Consider the following 22,208-nt stretch of genomic DNA (forward strand, 5'->3'; position numbering starts at 1 on the left):
TCTATCCATCCATCCATCCATCATCCATCCATCCACCCACCCACCCACCCATCCATCCACCTATCCTACCATCCACCTAGCCATTCCATATATTTTAATGATCACCTACTGGGTGCTCTGGTAGGTTCTTGGAAATGCAAAGAAAAAGTAAGACTTGTGCTGCATTAGGTTCCCCTAATAGGGGATACCTTTGTGTAGGGATATCTTCGTGTAGAATTAGGATCGAATCTGTAATACCTCCTGCTATTTTGCTTGCATTGAAAACCTAAGGAGGGCTTCTCATTCCCAGTCCCCAGGTCCCCCCCACCATTAATGCTCTGCTACTGAGCCACCATCCCCCTCCTCAACTACTTCAATAGTCTTATAGGAATAGTTGTCCTTGTTTTGAGTAAAGTTTCAAAATGAGTCAGAAAGTTATTTTTCTTGGAAGAAGTAGTGAAGAAGATATAAGAAAGAGAGTTGTATGATTTTTAAAACTTAGATTAAAACATGAAAACAGGGAAACTGGGAGTGGGGAGAACAAACATATGAACACTTTCGCAACCACCAAATACATACCGTTAACTTTTTAAATTTTATTTGAGTATAGTTAGTTTCAGGGCTAACTATACTCAAGCTGGACAAGTTTGTACATTGTGCTGTGTTCACCACAGCTGTGGCTACCGTCTGTTGTGTTACATCGCTATGATAGTATCATTGACTGTATTTCCTGTGCTGTGCCTTTTCCCAAAATTGGAAGCTTGTACCTCCTTCTCCCCTTCACCAATTTTTCCAATCCCCCACCCTGCTTCCCTCTGACAACCATAAGTTTGTTCTCGGGATTCATAGGTCTGTTTCAGCTTTTTGTCTGTTTATTCATTTGCTTTTTTTTTTTTTAGATTCTACTTACGAGTGGAGTCATATGATATTTGTCTTTCTCGGTCTGACTTATTTCCCTTAGAATTATACCCTCCAGGCTTAACCATGTTGTCTCAATGGCCTGATCTCATCTTTTTTATGGCTGTGTAATATTCCATTGTGTATATACACCATATTTCCTTAACCATTCCTCTATTGATGGACACTTACGTTGCTTCCATATCTTGGCTATTGTAAATAATGCTGCAGTGAACATAGGGGTGCATGTATCTCTGCGAGTTAGTGTTTTCATTTTCCCTGGATAAATACCCAATAGTGAAATTATTGGATCATATGGCATTTCCATTTTTAATTTTTTGAGGGATCTCCATACTGTTTTCCAAAGTGACAATGTCAGTTTGCATTCCTGCCACCAGTGCACGAGGGCTCCTTTTTCTCCTCGCCAACAATTGTTTCTTCTCTTCTTGATTTTAGCCATTCTGACAGGTGTGAGGTGTTATCTCATTGTGGTTTTGATTTGTATTTCCCTGAGGATCAGTGATGTTGAGCATCTTTTCATGTCTATATGGAAATGTCTATTCAGGTTCTGTGCCCATATTTTTTTTTTTTTTTTGAGAGAGAGAGAGAGAGAGAGAGAGAGAGAGAGAGAGAGAGAGAGGATCTTATGCAAGCCCCACACCCAATGCGGAACCTGACATGGGGCTCTATCTCATGACTGTGAGATCATGACCTGAGCAGAAATCAAGAATAGGATGCTTAACCGACTGAGCACCCAGGCACCCCTTGTTATGCCCAGAATTCGTGATCCCCAAATACCGCCAGGGAGCCGAGTCCGATGCAAAAGCAAAAGAGCCTTTATTCGAGTAGCTCGAGCTCAATCCCCTACCTGCACTGACTTAGCGGTGAGATGCCGGGGAGAGAGAGTGAGTTTCAAAAGCACAAAGGTTTTATTGGGGTCTAGGGGCAGTTGGTGAGGTAATGGCTGTGGCCTCAGCCGATTGGCTGGGGAAGGGCCCGAGTCCTGTTAGGCAGGTGAGGGGGGGGATTACTCAAGGAGAGGAGGTGTGGTCAAGGTGAAGGACACAGAACAAGATGGAGTCGGCCGGCGTACGCCCGCCCTTTCACCCCTCTCTGCCCATTTTTTAATCACACTGTTGGTTTTTTTGGTGTTGAGCTGTATGAGCTTCTTGTTTTGGGGGCGTATTAACCCCTTACTGGGTATATCATTTGTAAATGTCGTCTCCCGTCCCATAGGTTGTATTTGAGTTTTGTTGATGGCTTCCCTCACTGTGCAAAAGCTTTTTATTTTGATGTAGTCCCGAGATTATTTTTGTTTTCTGGATAAGAGACCTATCTAGAAAAGTGTTGCTACGACCAATGCAGAGAAGTTACTGCCTGCGTTTTGTTCTAGGATGTTTATGTTTTCAGGTCTCACATTTAGGTCTTCTCAGTGCACTGTGTTCATGTTGAAATTTAATATAAATATTCTCAGGGAAAATGAGTGGAATTAAATTAAAATGTGTGAATTACAAAGCATTACAGAAAATAAATGTAAACAAAAGTCAATACAGTCAGGAGTGGAAAAACACCAGGAGGGAGACACAAAATCAGAATATTTGTAAGAAAGTAACAGATGTAAAATCCATTATGCTATCCAGCTCAAAAGAACACTCCTGAAACTCAAAGACCTGGGAGATACGTAAACAAAAGAATGGACAAAACTATATGAAGTGAATGCAAGCAAAATTTAGAGTACTTATGGCAAAATGAGTATCAGACATGACAATTTAAAGCAAAGAAGCATAAAATGGAATAAAAGTTATTCTATAGTAATAAAAGTATTATATAAAATAAAAATCCAACTCACGGCCTTATATTCATTGATTGTACATTATTTAAGTGTAGAAAGCCCAGGGTCTTATAAACATAAGGACAGATAAGCAGTCATCTCTACTAGAAGATTTATGACCCATTTCTGTCTTTGATAAATATGATCAATGAAGAGTAAGACCATTTATTATTTGAGCAATATAATTAAGATAATTTGAAAAGTTCATAATAGACAAAACCCTCCAAAAAGCTTATTCTCATTTCCAAAAGAAAAAATTACAGAAATTATATTTAATTACTAGTCCCTAGAAATAATATTAAGCATAAAATACAGAGTAAACCACTAACTACAATTGGGAAATTCAAAATGCTGTCCCCCAGTGCTGTTCAACCTCACAGGAAATACAAACTAGAGTTATTAATTGGAAAATAAAAGCTTTAAATATTAGCAAACTGTCTAGGCTTTAGAATCAAAGACATTTTATATGCACCTGCCAACTCATAAGCCGCCTGCAAGCGTAAATCCGCCGGACTGATTTCAAATGGCCAAATGAACCCATAATTGCTTTCTGCAGACCTGCTCCTCCCACGGTCTTCCCTGTCCTAGAAAATGGCATCATCGTAGGCTCAATTGTCCAAGTCGAAGGTTAGAAGGCATCCTTGACCTACGTCTTACCCTTACACGTCGTCAGCACTACCGCCCAAACATACCCTGAATTCAGTTACTTACCTCTGCCTCCCCACCTCAGCCGTGTTCAGGCTATGGTACCATCTCCCAGCTGGACCATCTCATACAGGCCCCTCCCTGTTTCCCTGCTTCTGTCCTTTCCACCTTTTGATTCCTTCCCCATACAAAAGCCACAGTGACCTTTTTAAAACGCAAGTCAGATCATTTTATTCTCACGCTTAAAACCCATCAATGGCTTTCCATCGCACGTCCCGTAAATGTGCTTGTGTAACTGAATGGGATCCGGAAAAGCCTCGAAGCTGTGGGATCAGCAAGACTGTTTTCAAGACTCCCCCGATCCATAGAATCACCTGGAGAGAGCTTGTTAAAAAACTAGATTCCCAGGCCACTATCCTGAGGATTCCAATTAGATGTTGTGGAAGTGTGTGTCTTAACAAGTACCCTGAGGTGTGAGACACACGGAGGAAGTCAGTTAAGGGTCTGATGGAAACTCAGGAAAACACTGAAGCACTGAAAATGCATACAGGAAATGTATACAGGAATGTACCTTGCGGGAGTAATTCAGGAAATGCATTACACAGGTAAACGCAGATCTGAGATGCCAAAGGAGGGAGAGTAAGACCAGCCAGAAAGCTGTAACATCAGGTGGGTCCCCCCTCTCCCAGGACAGAGGGAGGAGGTGGTGGTGGTGGAAAACACGCGCCAGGTCACCCGGAAGGAACCAGAACCGCAGAGGCCTCTTGGGCAGCCACGGAGGAGATCCTCCCTCCGTGGAGTGGAGTGGCTCACGCACACAGGGATTGTGGGAGAGACACCTGGAGCCTCCTTCGAGGTTCTCCAGCCTCCCTCCAGTCGTCCTGTTGGCCAGGCCCAGCTGGGAGCCACGTGACCCGGAACTCTCCAGAGCAGAGCAGAGACAGGAGAACAAACGGACACAACTGCACGCAGGCTCAGTACGTGTATTGTGAGTTTGGATACCACATCACACCCTCGTTAAAATCCCGCAGAGGCCTAGCCCGAAGGGTACGAAAGCCAGTTATCACTGGTAAATTCTTTTAAGGGAAAAATCTCCATTTAACTCTCCTATTCTCCCCTTCTGGGGCAAATTGTGAATAATGGATTGCCCTTCGTGTAAATGATGCCTTCTAAGAGGGTGTGTGGGTGCCAGGGGGCCCCGAATGCAGAGTCTAAAACCTACACTACGTGGGACAGCGGGAAGCCAGAGAAATGCGTACACATCCGTAGTGGACAGGCCGACAGAAGCCCGGAAGAACCGATTAGCCAATAATTCGCATGTTATGTATTCGTACAATAAATTTGATGACCAGTCCCCAGATTTAGACAGTTTCCTAATAAGACTCCATGTCAGTAGTATTTTCAGAGTGAAGTTTGGGGTGAGGAGAAAGCAATTTAGCTGTAATGGCAAAAACAAAAACAAAACAGTGTATTTTTACCTAGCGACGAAAGAAACACTTTCTTTCAAAAGCCATCATGCCACTGCACTTAATATTTTTGTTAACACCACACACTCAGGCTGGTGAAAGTAAGAGTGTATTGAGAATATTGCTCCTTCAGCTGAGTTGAAGGAAAAAAACCACACACACAACAACCCAGCAAAGTCTCTGTCACCTCCTGTGCCAAGTCCAAGCACCTTAAAATCAAGTCTCTCAAGACCTGACCTCTGTCTGGTGCTTCAGCCTTTTTTCCATCTATTATCTGCCCAATATTCTGTGCTAGTTTATGTGGTCATTTACCTTCTTGTCTTTGTTCAGGCTTGCTTTCTCTCTCTGGAATGTTCTGATGTAGGGAATGTACCACATAATCTCCAGCTTCTGGCAAATTCCTCCTTCTTCTTTAAAATTCATATCAAACCTCACATCCTCCAGTAAGCCTTCCCCATGTCACCGGTGCACATCCCTCCTTCCCTTGGGCTTCCATATTTAATGTACACACATACCTGTCAATTATACTTCCTTCAATGCATTTTCACTGCTAATGTGTCTTTATCTCTCATGAGATGATCAAGGATAATTTTTTAACCTATCCTTCCATATCTACCACTTGCTCCTATGTTTGGCACATAATAGATGCTCAGTAAATATTTCTTGAGAAGATTTAATAGAGGCAATAGCTGAAACCGTGGTACCAAGTGAAAATCCAAGAGAAAGAGAAATTTGCTTCTGATTTTCCTAAATACTGTGATTTGAGAAACCAGGGTAAATTCACAAGAAAAAAATTAAATGATGGGTTGTTTTATATTTTGTTCTTCAATGAACATCTCTGGTTAGATTCCATTTTCTTTGTCCATTTGCTCCCTTAATTTACCACGATAGCAAGCCTTCATCTAAAGTGGAGCGATTGTTTTCTCATTCTTATTCAGCTTCATATAAATAACAGTTAAGTGGAACCATGTAAAAATCACTGTTTTGTAGGTCAAAAATGGTCAGATATTGGTAATTCCTGTGGTTCAACCTAAAGGATCGAGAGCTGGGTCTCTCTCGCTTGCGTCTGGTTCCTATATTTTACACAGCACATGTAGTCTTGGTTCATTGTCTTAGTAATTTCTGTAGTTGGTAAAGCAACCACATACATTTTGTTAAAGTAGAGGTACATGGAAGGAACCCAAGTGTCCATCGACAATAAATTCGTGCAATAAATTTGATGACCAGTCCCCAGATTTAGACAGTTTCCGAATAAGAACCAGTCCCCGGATTTAGACAGTTTCCTAATAAGAAAAAAGATGTGGTTTATATATAATGGAATATTGCTTGGCCGTGAGAAAGAATAAAATCCTGCCATTTGTAACACCATGGATGGAACTGGGGAGTATTATGCTAAGTGAACTAAGTCAGGCAGAGAAAGACAGATACCCTATGTTTTCACTCAGCCCAAGTTTTCATCAGCCCAAGTGTGTGATGTGGGACTTGAGAAACTTAACAGAACACCATGGGGGAAGGGAAGGGGAAAAATAGTTTCAAACAAAGAGGGAGGCAAATCGTAAGAGATTCTTAAATACAGAGAACAAACTGAGGGTTGATGGAGGGGTGGGGGAGAGGGGAAAATGGGTGATGGGCATTGAGGAGGGCACTTGTTGAGATGAACACTGGGCGTTGTATGTAAGTGATGAATTGTGGGAATCTACTCCCAAAACCAAGAGCACACTGTATATGCTGGTATGCTAGCTAACCTGACAATAAGTTATATTTTTTAATGTGGTATATACATAAAATGGAATGCTACTAAGCGATCAAAAAGAATGAAATTTTGCTATTTGGAATGATGTGGATTGAACTAGAGTGTATTATGCTAAGCAAAATAAATCAGAGAAAGACAAATACCATATGGTTTCACTTATATGTGGAATTTAGGAAATAGAACAGATGAACTCGGGGGAAAAAGAGAGACAAACCGTGAAACGGACTCTTAACAACAGAGAACAAACTGAGGGCTGTGGGAGGGGGATGGGCCAGATGTGTGATGGGCATAAAGGACGGCACTGGTTGAGATGAGCACTGGGTATGGTACAGAAGTGATGAACCACTGAATTCTACTCCTGAAACTGATATTACACTGTATGTTAACTAACTGGCATTTAAATAAAAACTTGAAACAAAAAAATAAATAATCTACGGTAAAAAAAAAAAAAAAATGGATGCGAGGGTGATCTGGCTACGACATCTGTCACCCCATTGATCACCAGGGTTGGTTTGGCTGATCTAGCCGGCTAGGCGGGTGTCCCCTTCCTCCCTCGCTGCTCCAGGTGTGTCCCTCCCAAAGCTTCGCTCAGTCCAAGAAAATGACCTTCCCTGACAGAGGAGGATCATTCTTTAGTCAAGGGTATACGAGTGGCTGCAATTCCCTGCTAGAAACTCCAAACAAGTTCTCAAGGCACATAAAATAAATAAAATAAAAATGGAATAAAATAAATAAAATAAAATGGAATAAAATAAATAAAATAAGATGGAATAAAATAAATAAAATAGAATAAAATAAGTAAAATAAAATGGAATAAATAAAACAAAATAAATAAAATAGAATAAAATAAAATGGAATAAAATAAAATAAATAAAATAGAATAAAGTAAAATGGAATAAAATAAAATAAATAAAATAGAATAAAATAAATAAAATAAAATGGAATAAAATAAATAAAATAAAATGAATAAAATAGAATAAAATGGAATAAAATATACAGAATAAAATAAATAAAATAAGATGGAATAAAATAAATAAAATAAAATGGAGTAAAATAAATAAAATAAAAATAGAATAAATAAAATAAAATGGAATAAATAAAATAAAATAAAATAAAACAAAACAAAATAATAAAATAAGTAGAGGTAGATTGTCTCCGCGCTGAGTGCTGCCTCAGGAAGTCATGAGACGCCATCCCAGGGTACTGTGTCAGCAAAGACTGGAAAGTCGTCTGGCGGAAGAGCCTGAGGAGCGACTTCTGCCTTCTGTAGAGGAGACTTGGTTCCTACCTCCATGTCCGCTCCCAACTTTCAACTGCACGAAATCACATGACTCTGTGAGAATTAAAGTAATATCACATCAGTAAAAAGTTAATTTGTACCTTTGTGCCTGTCCCACAATTGAATTTTCAGGAAGCTGATTACATTTCTTTCTATGGATTCAGGAAACCATTAGTCCCCCTGATCTAATTTATTGAACATATTTTGGCCCTTACAGCTGTCCATCAGTCATCCCTAAACACACTTAGTGCAAAGGAATAAGATGGTTAATGTTAATGACCATCACTTCCTAGAGGAAAAACGATGCTGGTGCTGTGGGTGTGGTAGGAAGACAGTGGTCACTCCTGCAGGACCTCGTGGTCCTCTGCTGGGGAAAGTCAGAGCTCATTGGAAGTGTTTTACCTGCTGTGAATATAAATACTGGCGTTAAGATGAATTTTGGCGTTGATACGAATGTTGGTGTTAATATTTTTCTTCGTGCTGCTTCCTTAGTTCCTTCTAACTTTTAAACTTCAAAGAATCTTTGGAACTAAATAAGCTGAAAATATCTCTTAAAAATAAGAAACACATTTAGATTCTGGTGCACAGCAAATTCCCTGTGAAGAGAAGTTCCAAATTTGTGATGCTATTTGCATTTCCATAAACACAGAGTATCTTTGTCTGAGCTTATTATGTGACAAATAACAGTGTTAGAAACGGGGTGTTTTAAGACTCTAATTATGCACATGCTCCCATTCTCTTTAGTGCGTTTACAACGTGAAGCAATACAAAATTTGTACTTTTGGCTCAAGAGCTTTGTTCTTAAAACTGACATTTTAATGATTTTTCACTAGCATTGGCCTCGTTTAATGTAACTAAAATATTCAAAAAAAGTTTTAAAAATGCAAAGGTGCCACGGCTCCCCAGGAACAGGTCTGAGATGGAGAGGAGCATGCAGGGTGCCTGTGAGGGAGCGCCCCCCAGGCAGCTGCCTGTGAGCGGGAGGGAAGGGGCCAGGAGCAGGAAAGGGGAAAACCGAGCTGCCGTGGAGGCCTGACAAAGACCTCAGCCGATGCCTAGCGAGCTCTGCAGCTGACAAGGTCCTTTAGAGTTGTCCTGAGTCAGGCTTGGGGAGCAACCTTAGACCCCACAGTGATCAGACAGAGTGGAACACAGGCTCCGGGTTCTCATACTTCCATAAGAGTACCAGGTCCCAGGCACGTCAAGGGAGCAGCAGAGAGTTCCAGAACCGAAAAGGCCACAGAGTCAAGGACTACAGGTGAATTAGGGGTAACTGGTGTGGATGGACGTCCTTCACCCCGAAGAAGAATCGGAAGCCCACCTATGCATTTGGGGCTCACTGTAATCATGTTCCCTTCAATTTAAATTACTTCAATTTAAATAAAATCAAACCTTCAGTAGCTCAGGTGCACTAACCACGTCTCAAATGTTCAGGAGCCCCATGTCGGACAGCACAGAACACTTCCATCGTTGCAGAAGATTCTAGTGGACAGTATGCTCTCTCTGCACAACCGCGTCTCCCAGAGATGCTTCGGTCTCCCTCAGACACTGCAGGAGGAAGGTGCCAGTTCCCAACACCCTAACATCTATGGCCTCTCTCTGCTCCCCTTGACTGGAGATGTCTGTTTAGCCCCCTCATATCTATCTTTTCCTTCGTCTTTTGGTTTAACAAGCCAGAAGTGGACTCAACAGCACCTAAAAAGTGTTTCCGTCTCGTTAAGGATAGGCCAGGAAGGAGGGGGAAATAGTTGAGTCCATCACACTAATTCTGTTAAAGAAAAGGACAAAAACCAGTCAAGTTTTCATATTCAAAGAGTGTTAACATTCATACATTACGGTCGTTAACATCCGAAAATACAGCATCAGTCATTAGCCGGCAAGAAATGCCCGGAAAACAAAATTATGACATTAATATATTTTAAAACATAGCAAATAAAACATTTTAGGATTAACCTCCTCCCCCAAAAACCTGTGTTTGACGATGATAGAATCTGCTTCCTTGGGCAGACCTTTCCATGAGTTACCTCCTTTAAGTATTCAGTAAATATCGCACTGGTGGCTTGAGTTGCTGATTCCCCCACAGTATTCTACAAGTTTGTGTTCTGCCGACTACCCCTCATTCGTCTGTGGTCCTTGACTGTGTGGCCTCTTCGGTTCTGGAACTCTCTCTTTTAAAATGTCTCCGAACAAACTCTTCTGGACCTGAAATTTAGCGTCTTTAGTACGCGCAGTGTCCATCGTTCCTTCCTCCCAGAGTCTCAGCAAAAGTCTGGCCATTGCACACGCCCTTTGTGGTACTTAAAGGTATTTTTCCTGGTCGGGTGTCCAGTATATAGGTTGAAATGTGTCATTTCGGCAGATCTTTCCCTTCTGCATTGCACACAGGCCCTCCCGTGAGGTCTATGGGAAGGGAAAGGCAAGCCTGTGTGCGTGATCCTCTGTGTAAGGGAGTGGAACAAAATCACACATACAAACACGGATTGAATTGTTGTCAAATGTGATAAATATACTCTGCACTATCTAAAACACTGGTTCTTAGGGGGACCTGGGTGGCTCAGTCAGTTGAGCATCCGACTTGGGCTCAGGTCATGATCTTGTGGCTCGTGAGTTCGAGCCCCACATTGGGCTTGCTGCTGTCCCCTCAAGAGCCCGCTTCAGATCTTCTGTCCTCCTCTCTCTCTCTCTCTCTCTGCCCCTAATGGGAAACCGACAACCCGGTCTATTAATTTGGTTAATTGGCCAGCACCCTGATGCAGAAGTTGGGTAAAGATTGGATTGGAGAATCTGGTTTAGAATTGAGGCTACCTCGGGGCTTCCGATTCGCTTCCCAAACGGAGATGGTGAGTGCAGCCTGCCCGAGCCAGCAGGTGGGGGTAGGAGTGGTGACCAGACCCTCACAGCCCAAGCCTAGTCTGTGTCCACATGGATCCTCTCGCTGCTGGGCAGCAAGTGAAGTCTCCGGCCCAACAGAGGAAGGGCAGCAGGTGTCCCTCACCTGCAGGGGAACGACCCTGCCCACCGGTGAGATGGGGCCAGTCAACGAAGCACTTCCTCCCCAAAGAAAGGGAAATGATTAGGATGATTAGGATGGAGAGAGGAATGTACACGCTCCAGATCTTTCTCCTCCCTGGAAACAAAAGGCCGGAGCGCCTGGGTGACTCAGTCAGTGAAACGTTGGACTTGAGCTCAGGCCATGATCTCTCACCATTCATGAGTTTGAGCCCCGCATCGGGCTCTGTGCTGACAGCTCAGAGCCTGCAGGCTGCTTCTGATTCTGTGTCTCCCTCTCTCTCTGCACCGCCCCCCCCCCCCGGCTCATGCTCTGTCTCTTGTAAAAAAAAAAAAAGAAGACGAAGAAGAAAGAAAGGAAAGAAAAGGCAGAAGCCCCCATCCTGATCAGCGGACCAAAACAACATGAGGAGAGTTCCTTCTCTCTGCCTATAAATAATCCTTGTCTTATAGTTATACTGGGAGGTGGGGGTGAAATAAAACACATGAACTGCCTAGGATAGGCAGGCATGTGTCCAGCATGGTGTCGGGATCTAGTAAGTGGCCACCTGTTCTCTTCTGCCCCCATAGTCTTAGATCTTTGAGCTTTCTAGTAGGAGGTGCTGGGTGCGAATAATCTTCACTATATGTTCATTGAATCAAATCAGTCAGTTTTATTTATTGAGACCTCAACATGCTTAGCACTGAGCTTATCTGGCTTAAAAGAAGCGGAAGAAGGAGCGCCTGGGCGACTCAGTCGATCGAGCGTCTGACTCTTGATTCCAGCTCAGGTCACGATCTCACAGGTTCACGAGTTCGAGCCCCGCCTCGGGCTCTGCACTGACAGCGTGAGGTCTGCTTGGGATTCTCTCTCTCCCTCTCTCTGCCCCTCCCCCTCAATAAATAAATAAACTTGAAAAAAAAAAGTGGAAGAATCACAGAACTTTTCATACCCAAAGGGGGCTTTGAGCTCATATCTCATCCCTTCATTTTATGAAGGATGACCTGGGGGTCCAGTGTGCTGGGCAGGGAGGGATTCGAACCTCCAGCTCAGCCTGCTTTCCACTGCAACACATGCCAGGTGGAGGTGGAGGAGGGGAGCTGCTCAGAGGCAGTGTCTCAACCACGCCTAAATCCCCACCACCCCAAGCAGTGTTTGGCAGGTTTCTGGCTCTCAGAAAATATCTGTTATGTGAATTAATTCACCGTATCCCCCCTGCTTGGCCTTTGGCAAATGAAGGATAGCTCGTGGCTTTGCAGGACAGATCCAGTCTGTGATATAACTTTCTCATACCGCATGCAGGGGCTTACAGTTAGACTCTTCCATGGCGTACGTAGCAAAACTTAAAATGTCGTATATTTTTGAGGATATGTCCAAGACTAATGCACCACTCAGGGCGTGTTATATTTTTATTTTAGGTAGACGAAGTCATCACAGGTTGGCGACAAACGTCAGAGTCGGGGACGGGTCCCTCGGACAGCAGCAGAGAGCACACAAACCAAAGGTACCACCTCCCCAGCCATCGGAAGCTTCCTTATAGTTCTCTTCATTGTCATTTGGTGGCTAGAACGCACCTTCCTCAAAGATACAATTATTTAGCATTTACAGATGGTTCACGCTGTGAACGTTCATGTCTATTCCCAAAACTTAGACTCTGGATTTATAGGGCTCTTGATCCCTAAAAATCAAATCTCTGGACATACAGGCCCCAATTTCTTGTGTCAATAATGGTGAGAGTGGTGAGGTCAACACCAACGACTGCTAACATCTACTGAGCACTTACTACGTATCAGACAGTATCGTGTGTACTTCACCCATAGTAGCACACTTAATCCTCACCATTTTTATCCTCGGTTTACAGATGGGCAAAATGAGGGAGAGAAGTTTAGAATGTCTGAAGGTCTGGGGGCGCCTGACTGGCTCAGTCGGTTAAACGTCCAACTTCGGCTCAGGTCATAATCTCGCGGTTCGTGGGTTCGAGCCCCGCGTTGGGCTCTGTGCTGGCAGCTTAGAGCCTGGAGCCTGCTTGGGATTCTGTGCCTCCCTGTCTCTCTCTGCCCCTCCCCTGCTCGTGCTCTGTCTCTCCCTCTGAAAGATAAGTAAACATTAAAAAAAATTCGAATGCCTGAAGATCAGGTAGTCTTGACACGTTGGGACAGCCCTGCTGAGCCCTCGTCGAATGCTGCTCACCTACCCTTTCATGGCTCGGATGCCACTTCATAGCTTCTAAAGCTCTCAGGGTTGCCAGGACCAAGAGTCCCCACCATGTGCCCTCCCGCCCACCTCCTACCCCCAGATGATCTGCGAGACTCTGGCTCAGCTTCTTCCACACCAGGACCCCTCCCGCTCTCCGTACTCCCCCAGTGACAGGAAGCCTCTCCTCATTCCTAACTGAAGATCCTGGCGGTGCCTCCTGAATGCCCTCAGAACGAAGCTCAGCACCCGTGACCAGTGGCATCCCTTAAAGCATTTGGGACAAAGCTCTCGTTATTTCAGTGCTTCCTTCGAATGCACAATCCCGGGCCTTTCGACTTTCCTTCCACTTGTCGTGATTTCCAGACTGTTACCGTCCAGATGGCAAAATCTATTTTGAACCGAGGCAAACTATCTTTGTGATACAAATGTATATGCTGAAATTATCATTACAAAAATACCTGAACGAGAGCTATATTTATGTCTTGCATAATAGAAGCCGTCAGGCATTCATAACATCCCGAGTCAACTGTGGAAGTTTTGTGGACTTTCGAACGTGGGCTTTGTTGGAACGACGGGTACGGAGTTGAATTCCTTCTGAAAGCTGGGTTGCTGGTTTTAACCTTGGAGACCAGTTGGTCTCCTATTTCCCAGATTAGTGTAATTTACAGAGGTTCAAGGGTACTCTGCTAGCATGAATATTCATGGTCATAATTACCCCCCAGCAGCATCCACACATGAAAGGAGTGTGGCTCCCATTTGTGAAGGATCAGGGAGAGGCAGCCAGTGTGGAAGCTGGTCTTCAGACCCCGGGAAAATCCCCATTACGGTGATGACATTTGAGGACTAGAGATGTCTTAGCACAATTCTTTATGGTAGTACTTCCTACGGTCTGTTTGCAAAGCCGTTTTCATTTTTGAATTTTTTTTTAATGTTTATTTATTCCTGAGACAGAGAGAGACAGAGCATGAGTGGGGGAGGGGCAGAGAGAGAGGGAGACACGGAATCTGAAACAGGCTCCAGGCTCCGAGCTGTCGGCACAGAGCCCGACGCGGGGCTCGAACTCACGAACCGTGAGATCATGACCTGAGCCGAAGTCGGACGCTTAACCGACTGAGCCACCCAGGCGCCCCGTAAAGCTGTTTTCATTTTTGTTACTGAGAAGTAATCACCTTGCAGCCACACTTAACATGTCTGTGTGAAGGTTGTTTGCGTGCTCCTTAGTCATTGACGGACTTGACCATCCACACCACCTCAGCCTCTGGCTGGGCGATCCCGTGAACTAAGAAGGCCGCACGTGGGAATGAGGTCAGACAGGTTGTCAGTTTGAGGGACAGGAAGACGTTAGACACAGTGATACGCCGGGAGGGCCAGAAGAGGCCCATCGATCCTTTCGTAGCCAGAGCGGCCCTTTCCTCATGCTGTGGAGACAGAGTGACCGGAGGGGAAGATCAGCGGAGTAAGTTTCCGTTCCTTGGGACCGGAGGAGATCACGTTTTGTGGGGCAGGTCACTGATGCCGTGAACTCTTGTGGTCCTGTGACACTGTATGATCAAGGAGGGACACATATCTCACTCGGGATGGGTTTGTTGAGTGCCGAGTGCCTCCTCTGTGTTACATGATACTGTCCATCACCTATCTTTCATCTTCAAAACAACCACAAGAGAAATCCTGTTATTCCTACTGGACTGAGTCTCAAAGAAATTAATTTGCCCAAGATCATAAAGTAGAGCCAGAATGATAAATTTGGGCCCATTCTTTGGCTCGCCTTCCTACTCTCTTCACGAGGTTTTTGGGTTTTTTTTGTTTTTTGGTTTTTTTTTTTTTTTTTTAGTAGACTTTCTTCTTTAAAGCAATTTTAGGGTCACAGAAAACTTGAGCGAAAAGCACAGGAATTTTCCATATATCCACTGCCCCCACTCATACACAGTCTCCCCCATTATCCACATCCCCCCATGAAGGTGGCACATTTATTACAACTGCTAAATCTACATTGACACACGTCGTTATCACCCAAAGTTCATAGTGGGCATTAGCGTTCAAAGTTGGTGTTATTCATTCCATGGACTTGGACAAATGCGTTTCCCTGACAAACGGTCTGGAGCCTCTTTCCATTCGTGTATTTGCCACCTGCACATCTTCCCTGGTGACGCGTCTGTGAAGATCCTTGGCCGTTCTTTCAATCACACAGCTTTCTTATCGTTGCATTCGAAGAGGGTTTTTTGGTATGTTTTGGATAACAGCTGTTCATCGGATGTTTTCTCCCAGTTTGTGGCTTGTCTTGTCATTCTCCCAAAATTGTCTTTCATGGAGCAGAAGTTTGTAAATTTAACGAAATCCAGCTTGCCGATGACTTCTTTCAGGGCTCGTGCCTTTGCTGCTGTATCTAAAACGGCATTGCCTGCCCCCAGGGTCAGTCAGCTCTTTTCCTGTGCTCCCTTCTGTGAGTTTTGCAGTTTTGCCTTTTGTGTTTAGGTCAGTGATCCGTTTTGAGTTACTTCTTGTGAAGGCCTCAAGGTTTATGTCTCAATTCATTTAAAATATACACATACTGGGGACACCCGGGTGGCTCAGTCGGTTAAGCGTCCGACTTCAGCTCAGGTCATGATCTTGCGGTTCATGAGTTCGAGCCCCATATCAGGCTCTGTGCTGACAGCTCAGAGCCTGGAGCCTGCTTCGGATTCTGTGTCTTCCCTCTCTTTCTCTCTGCCCCTCCCCCACTCGTGCTCGCTCTCTCTCTCTCTCTCTCTCTCTCACAAATAAACACTAAAAAATTTTTTTTAATATACACATACTGTGTTAATTTTCTTAGGTGTGTGATATTTTGATGCTATCATAACTATGCTTTTGTTGCTGGGATATAGATTTGCAATTAATTTTTTGCCATGGTAAAATACATATTGCATCAAATTCGTCGTCTCGAGTATTAAAAAGTGTACAACTTTTTAATGGGATTCAGTATATTCACAGTGTTTGTATCACCCCCACCACGTAACTCACTTTTGTGTTTGATTTTGTACCCAGCAGCCTTGCTGATCTCTCTTACTATTTTATTCATTTGTTAGTTGTTTTGGATTTTCTGTCTACCTACAGAGAATGTGGAGTCTCTTTCTTCCTAATCCTGTTCCTTTTGTTTTCCTGCCTTAGTGCATAGGGAAAGGCACCAGGACGGAGTGGGAGGGAGGTGACAGCAACCGTCTCTGTCTTCTTGCCGATCCCAGAGGAAAAGGTCAACATTATAGTATTAAGTCTGAAGCATTTCCTTGGTTTCATAATCCGTGCTGTCGTATTCAAAATCTGAAGTTTCTCGTCTCTATTCACATTCTTGTTGCTTCTGCCAGTTCTCACGCTAAGTGCCCTTTTTCCTTGAGTGCTTGTTCGTTTTTACTATAAGCTGCCCGAAATTTCTTAGAAGATAGTTTAGGGGCTTCTCAGAGGCCCGAAAAGTGCTCACCCGGGGAGCGTTGGCCTGCTCTCTGGGGCAGACGCTACCTGAGGACCCTGCCCATTCGGAACCACTTTACGCTAAATTCAAGGTGGCTGGGTTTTAACTGTGGCCGCTGTAAACCCATGGAAACCCTAGCTGTGGTGACAGCCCAGCCCTTCTCTGTCCTACTTCCCTCACAGTGCCCGTGGGGGCAGGCACAGCGGGTTTACTGTTCAGTCACTCTCACGCCAGAGCAAAGCCTTCTAGGGGAGAGGGCGTCCCCTCACTGCACACCTGGCATGCTCAGGACCTTGACCTCTGTTCCCAGACTCCGCAAGGCCAGCAAGACCAGAGCATGACTTTAGGGGCTCAGCAAATGCCCTCAGGCCAAAGGTGGCTTCAGGGACCCACTCCCTCTCTGGTCCCTCCTTTTACTGAATCCTGCCCTCATGGTTCCTTATCATCTTATCACATCTTTCCTGATCTCCCGAGGGTTTTCGGTGGGAGGTGGGAATCTCTGGTCCATGTATGCTAGCCCACCATATTACCAGAAGAAAGTTCTTTCCTTGTGTTCTTTAGTAGAAGGACTCAATCTCTGATGTGTTATGCCTGGTGATTTTAGTCTTTTTTTTTTTTTTTTTTTTCTTTCTTCCACCATTGATGAAAATATTCATTTTGCCCAACTGGTCATTCTGACTAGACTCCAGAGGTTCTGGCCCTGACAGACAGGTGGTGGGTAAAACAGTCACGTCGGGTGCCTGACATTAAGGGAGGAAACAGTAGGGGAGAAAAGGCCCTCTCCTCTTTATTTTGGGATTAGTGTGATCCTTTGGGGCTCCCGGCCTTATGGGCTCACTGTTTATCACCCGGAGACTCATGACCGATTCGAGTCCTGCGTGCAAATTACTCCTCACAACATCTGAAGTGGGTGAGCCGCGGAGAACTGCATCTGGGCTGAGTTCACTCTTTATTACGAAGATCCAGACGTTATGGCCCGAGAGATACATGCCTGGAAGTGAGAGACGCGGCTTGTCCTCAAAGCCAACATAATTATAACAGTTGAGTTTCGCTATTTACTTGATTAAGCCATAGATATGGCAGCCTTTTAAATAAGAGCACAGTAATTAAAAAGCAGAGCCATATTTAATAATGACTGTAACGTAGGTCTTCAAAAACTAGAATTTCCTACAGAGTTTACAGTGTACTATCTGGGTCTTCGGAAAATTTACACTTTATACTCTTCGTATACATGATACTTGCCTTCAGCGGGTCCGTGTGCATTCGTCAAAATTCTGGAAAGAATTGAAACCTCAACTGCCTTCAAGGGCTAAGTGGCTGACAGAAAGGAGGGGGGATGGGCCGTAAGAACAACAGAGGGTTCACACTTTCCAGGGAAAGTCGGACCCCCCCCCCCCACTCCTCCCAATACCTTGTGTCTGTTGCCTAAATTTGGTCTGAGGGACATCAGTGTGGGGCTCCCGGATGAGACCGACCGTGATTCTCTTTGGGTCAGAGACAGTTTCTGATTTAATTTCATGATTGCACCGTAGTAGAGTATTTTTTTTTCGTTATTTAACAAGTATTCACAAATGCTATATGCCAAAGATGAAAAAGACAATCTAATTGCTTCAAGAATGCTGGTTCTAATAGGGAGAACAGATCAGTAATGAGACGATTACATGATAATGTGATAAATGTTCTATTCGAGCTCTCTGCTGCACTGTTAGATGTCACCAGGAAACGTCCTATTTGCACAGACCATGGGATTTCTGGTGTCTAGAATCTGGGAGGCACTTAATGTATTCCGTTGAATGCCTGGCCGGGTGACCAGGGCAGTGATTCCAAAATAATTTGACTGATTATCAGTATCCCTGGGGGATAGGTGGGGGGGGGGAGGGCTTTATATAAATGCAAAGTACTGGGCCCCATCCCCAGGCCTACAGATCAAAATTGACAGGGCGGCAGCCCAATGACCTGTATTATCTAGAATTTTCTAATGACGGCAATACGGGAATCTTTCTTGTTCTGTTTCCACATAGCCGTTGCCGAAAGAACTGGGTGCCGACAGCAGGGGTGGGATCTTGTGGGGGAGACTGGTGGGCTGAGATTTCTAGGCACCTGAACTTATACAAACGCCCCTGCAAAAGCACACAGGCTGGATTGTCTGCATCACCAGGAGGCTGATTAGCTACATTCAGCCTACATAAGACCTGCCTACAGGGATTCTACCGTTGGCCCTGGCTGCGGGGTTTGCCTGCTACAGCATCATTTAAGGATTCTCAGGTGCAGGGCACCTGGCTGGCTCAGTCAGTAGAGCACGCATTGCTTGATCATAGGGTTGTAAGTTCGAGCCCCACGTTGGGTGTAGGGATTACTTAAAAACCTTGAAAAAAAATAAAGCCTCTCAGGCGAACAGAGCCTCTCAGCCGACCTCCCCTCCAGCTGCCCACGCATCAGCACTTTACTTCTCCACAGGTCAGACTCTTGCTTCCACAAGGTTCCGAGCTACTTGAAACCCAGGACAGTCTCTTACTATTGTCTCCGTGCTCTAAGGAGAGCACTTGGCCCATGTTTGCTGAATGAATGAATGAATGAATGAATGAACGAGTTGAGTCTACTTGAAATTTAATTTAAAATGACATCTCTCAATTTCCTCTTGCCTTTTTTTTTTTTCTGTTGTAGAAGCAAGCGAATTGAGAAATTAGACGTAGATCCTAGCAAGCGTTCCTTCCCCGATGTGGCTAACATAGTTCAAGAGAAAAAACCCACGCCCCGAAGAGTTCGATCTGAACCCAAAATTATACCAAGTGAGGAAGATCCAGACTTTGAAGATAACCCTGAAGTGCCCCCGTTGATCTGAAACATCAGGCCAGGTGGACGGACCCACCCGATCCCGTTTTCCTCAGTGCAGAGCGCGTAGTATGCCACGTTTGGGGTAAACACAGAGTTATTTGTCACCATCGCTGCTCTAGTGTCTCACTTCTACTTTATGCAGTGATATTCTTCCACCAGTTTGACGTTCAAGTGTGTACCTTAAAATGCTACAGCTCATTTGCCTATAATAAAACGTTGGCTAGGGCAAACGTTCAGTAAATCATAGAACTCTTACATTAAGACGCTGATTTTTAATCACAGAACTGCTTGCTAATGCAGAGAGACGAAGTCGGAGATAAAAGGACTGATTATTAAGTCGGTGCTTCAGCAAATTGGTCAAGCTCAGAAGTTAAAACTGTAACTTCAGATCAAACTGGAACGCTCTAATATGATTTTAGCGGTGTTTCGATTTTCTTCTCGTGATTACTGGTGGTAATGCCTGGGGTGAGGAGGAGGAGAGCTGGCAGGAGTAGGAAGCGAAAGCCGTTAAGGCTGTAGGTACGGGCCTGACATCTGCAAAACGAGAGGGAAGCAGGTGGAAGTCTAGTGGGCTAAATGGAGCCTGGGAAGGCAGCACACAGCTCGGAGAAGACAGGCGCTCTAGTGCAGGATTGTCCACAGAGGACGAGCCCAGCTACCCCCCGGCCACACTCAGTCCTTGGCTGGGAGCCACCTGCCCAGAGAGTGGTGGCCGCAGTGGGAGACTTGGGGTGCTCTGCGCACGTCGTGCGGGTTCTCTCTTGGGGACAGCCGAGCAGGGTGCCTCTATCGGCCACAAGAAGGTCACAGCAGCTCTACCAGCCTTGAGGAGGTTGCCATGAGGGCTCATGAGAAAGAAGAAGGTGCTCTTCGGTGCTGGAGGAAAGGAGACCCACCTTACCTAGGGGAAGAGAGTTTAGCAAAGCTGTTGCCGGGGGTAACATGGAAACATTGTAAGTGTACCCACTGCCCTAATAGGTTTAGGGAAGGAGATTTCCATGTAGAATGCCAAAGTCTCCACTAGTGCCTTTAGCTGCAAGGCAAAAGACACAAATAATTCGTCCATTTTCAAGCAGCGTTTAGAGAAAATATAAAGGGACTAAATTGGCTAGGTTCAAAATCAAACTTTCCCCTCCCAGTCTCTCCCCAGCCGAAATACAAACAGCCTCACCCTGACCGTGGACCACATTGCTGTTCTGGGTCTCCAAGGAATTACCATCCGTTCAGAGTTAGTGTCCCATAATGCCTGAAAACTCTGTTTGTCAATGCACAGTCATCTGGGGTAAGCACAAGGCCCCTTTGCAGCAGGCCAGGTGGGAGATGCACAGTATAAAATCTGGGCAGTGTGGCAGGGATCGCCAGTGAGATCCAAGCATGAGACAGTGAGCCTTGTGGAATCCTGGGGGAGGAGTGTCCTAAAAACCTAGAACAGCAAGTGCAAGGGCCTGGGATGGCACGAGGTTTCAGGAATAGCCAGCAAGCCAGTGGGACTGGAGCAGCCTGAACAAGGCAGAGTATCAGAGAAGGGAGAGCCAATGGAGAGCCGGGCCCGACGATGCTTGACCTAAAAAGACACGCCTACCGCTGGGAAATTCGCACCGCTCCCGAGAGAGCATCTTCGGATTTCATAGTGTTGCGTTTTTGGTCTTTTGCCCAATGTTTCCCTAGACTCATTTCATTTCCGATCTTCAGAGAAATCCTCTCAACTAAGCATTTGCTCATTCTTCGTTCAGTAGGCATGTGCCTCCCGTGGACCAAGTGTGGGGAGAATAATGGTGAACCAAAGGAAACAGGCCTTGGGTTTCACTGAGCGTATTTTTCTGTGATGCAGACAAATGTGAATCAATTGCACGAGCAAACTAAGCTAACTCTTCTGAACTCACTCTCACATTTTAGGACCGAGGCCCCTAAACACCAGGTGGCTTGCCCTAAGATGGCTTAACGGTATGTTAGAATGGGATCGTCTGTAGGTCACTTTGGACTCAGTTTCCCCCTTGAAAGGTTTTTCCCTCCCCAAGCGAATGGGACTATTCACAGGCCGATGTTTTCAAAGAAGATAGACGCAAACCAACTTCGTGAATCTTAAAGCTACTCACTCCCTTGGGAGATATGCAAAGAGGTGTGAGGGTAGAAGGGCTTTGTGGCGGATGATGTCTTTGGGGGTCATGAGCTCTAAGACCCTTGGGCAGGGCCCGTGCCGTGTCCTCACTTGGATCCTGCTGAGCGTGGCTTCCGGGGGACTTAGGGGCAAAGAAGGACGAACACATGTCTTTGGAGAGAGCTGTTACCTTTCTGTGAGCTCTGCCTCTGGCTCGGCGTTCCTCCTTTGTAGCCCAAACTTCGTGAGATGACCTTCACAGGATTGCACCGGGGAGCTTTGAAGAGTGTTTCCTGAAGCTGGGGACACACAGGCTGGTGCCCGACTCGTACCTGAGAAACCTGAAGCCCACGATGGGCTGGAGTCCCATCCTGCCGGGAGAATCACCCCTGGGCGCAGAGAAAAACTGTGCCACAGGAGCGGGGAACGTGGCCCTCTCCCAAGGCTGGCTGGGGGCAGGACGCCCGAGCCTTTGCTAAGGACCAAATGTGGGGTGTCGTGGGTGCTGTCCATGTGGGCTGCCCCGAGGGGTGAGGAGCCCAGGCGGGAGGCTGGAGGCCTGCTGCTGTGTGCGGGGCTGAGGAAAGAAGCTGGGAGGACTGGCCAGAATCCAGGTCGTAGGAGAAGGGCAACCGGGAGCCTCTGCAGAGTCCATGAAAAGGCCTCAAGAGGCAGAAACGTCCGCTTCACCTATCCCCTCGGCTGGCAGGACAGGAAGCCTGACCGAGCCGTGTGACGACCATCTTACCTGCACCTGGCAGCTCCTGGCCTTGGACTTGAATGGGTAAAGACAGGGAG

General features: G+C 45.4%; 1 protein-coding gene across 2 annotated transcripts in view; it reads left to right on the top strand.

The window, feature by feature from the left end:
* DNAAF11 (dynein axonemal assembly factor 11) overlaps positions 1-19,567 on the top strand; it is a 76,753-nt gene extending 57,186 nt beyond the window's left edge. For both annotated transcript variants that reach the window (XM_049632886.1, XM_049632887.1), the window contains 2 exons: positions 12,258-12,343; positions 19,142-19,567. In XM_049632886.1, the coding sequence (XP_049488843.1) occupies positions 12,258-12,343; positions 19,142-19,319 (264 nt within the window). In that variant the 3' untranslated portion in view covers positions 19,320-19,567. The remainder of the gene's footprint in view (positions 1-12,257; positions 12,344-19,141) is intronic.
* Positions 19,568-22,208: the final 2,641 nt, after the last annotated feature.

This window comes from Panthera uncia, chromosome F2 (assembly GCF_023721935.1).
Source record: "Panthera uncia isolate 11264 chromosome F2, Puncia_PCG_1.0, whole genome shotgun sequence".
NCBI classification, from domain to species: domain Eukaryota; kingdom Metazoa; phylum Chordata; class Mammalia; order Carnivora; family Felidae; genus Panthera; species Panthera uncia.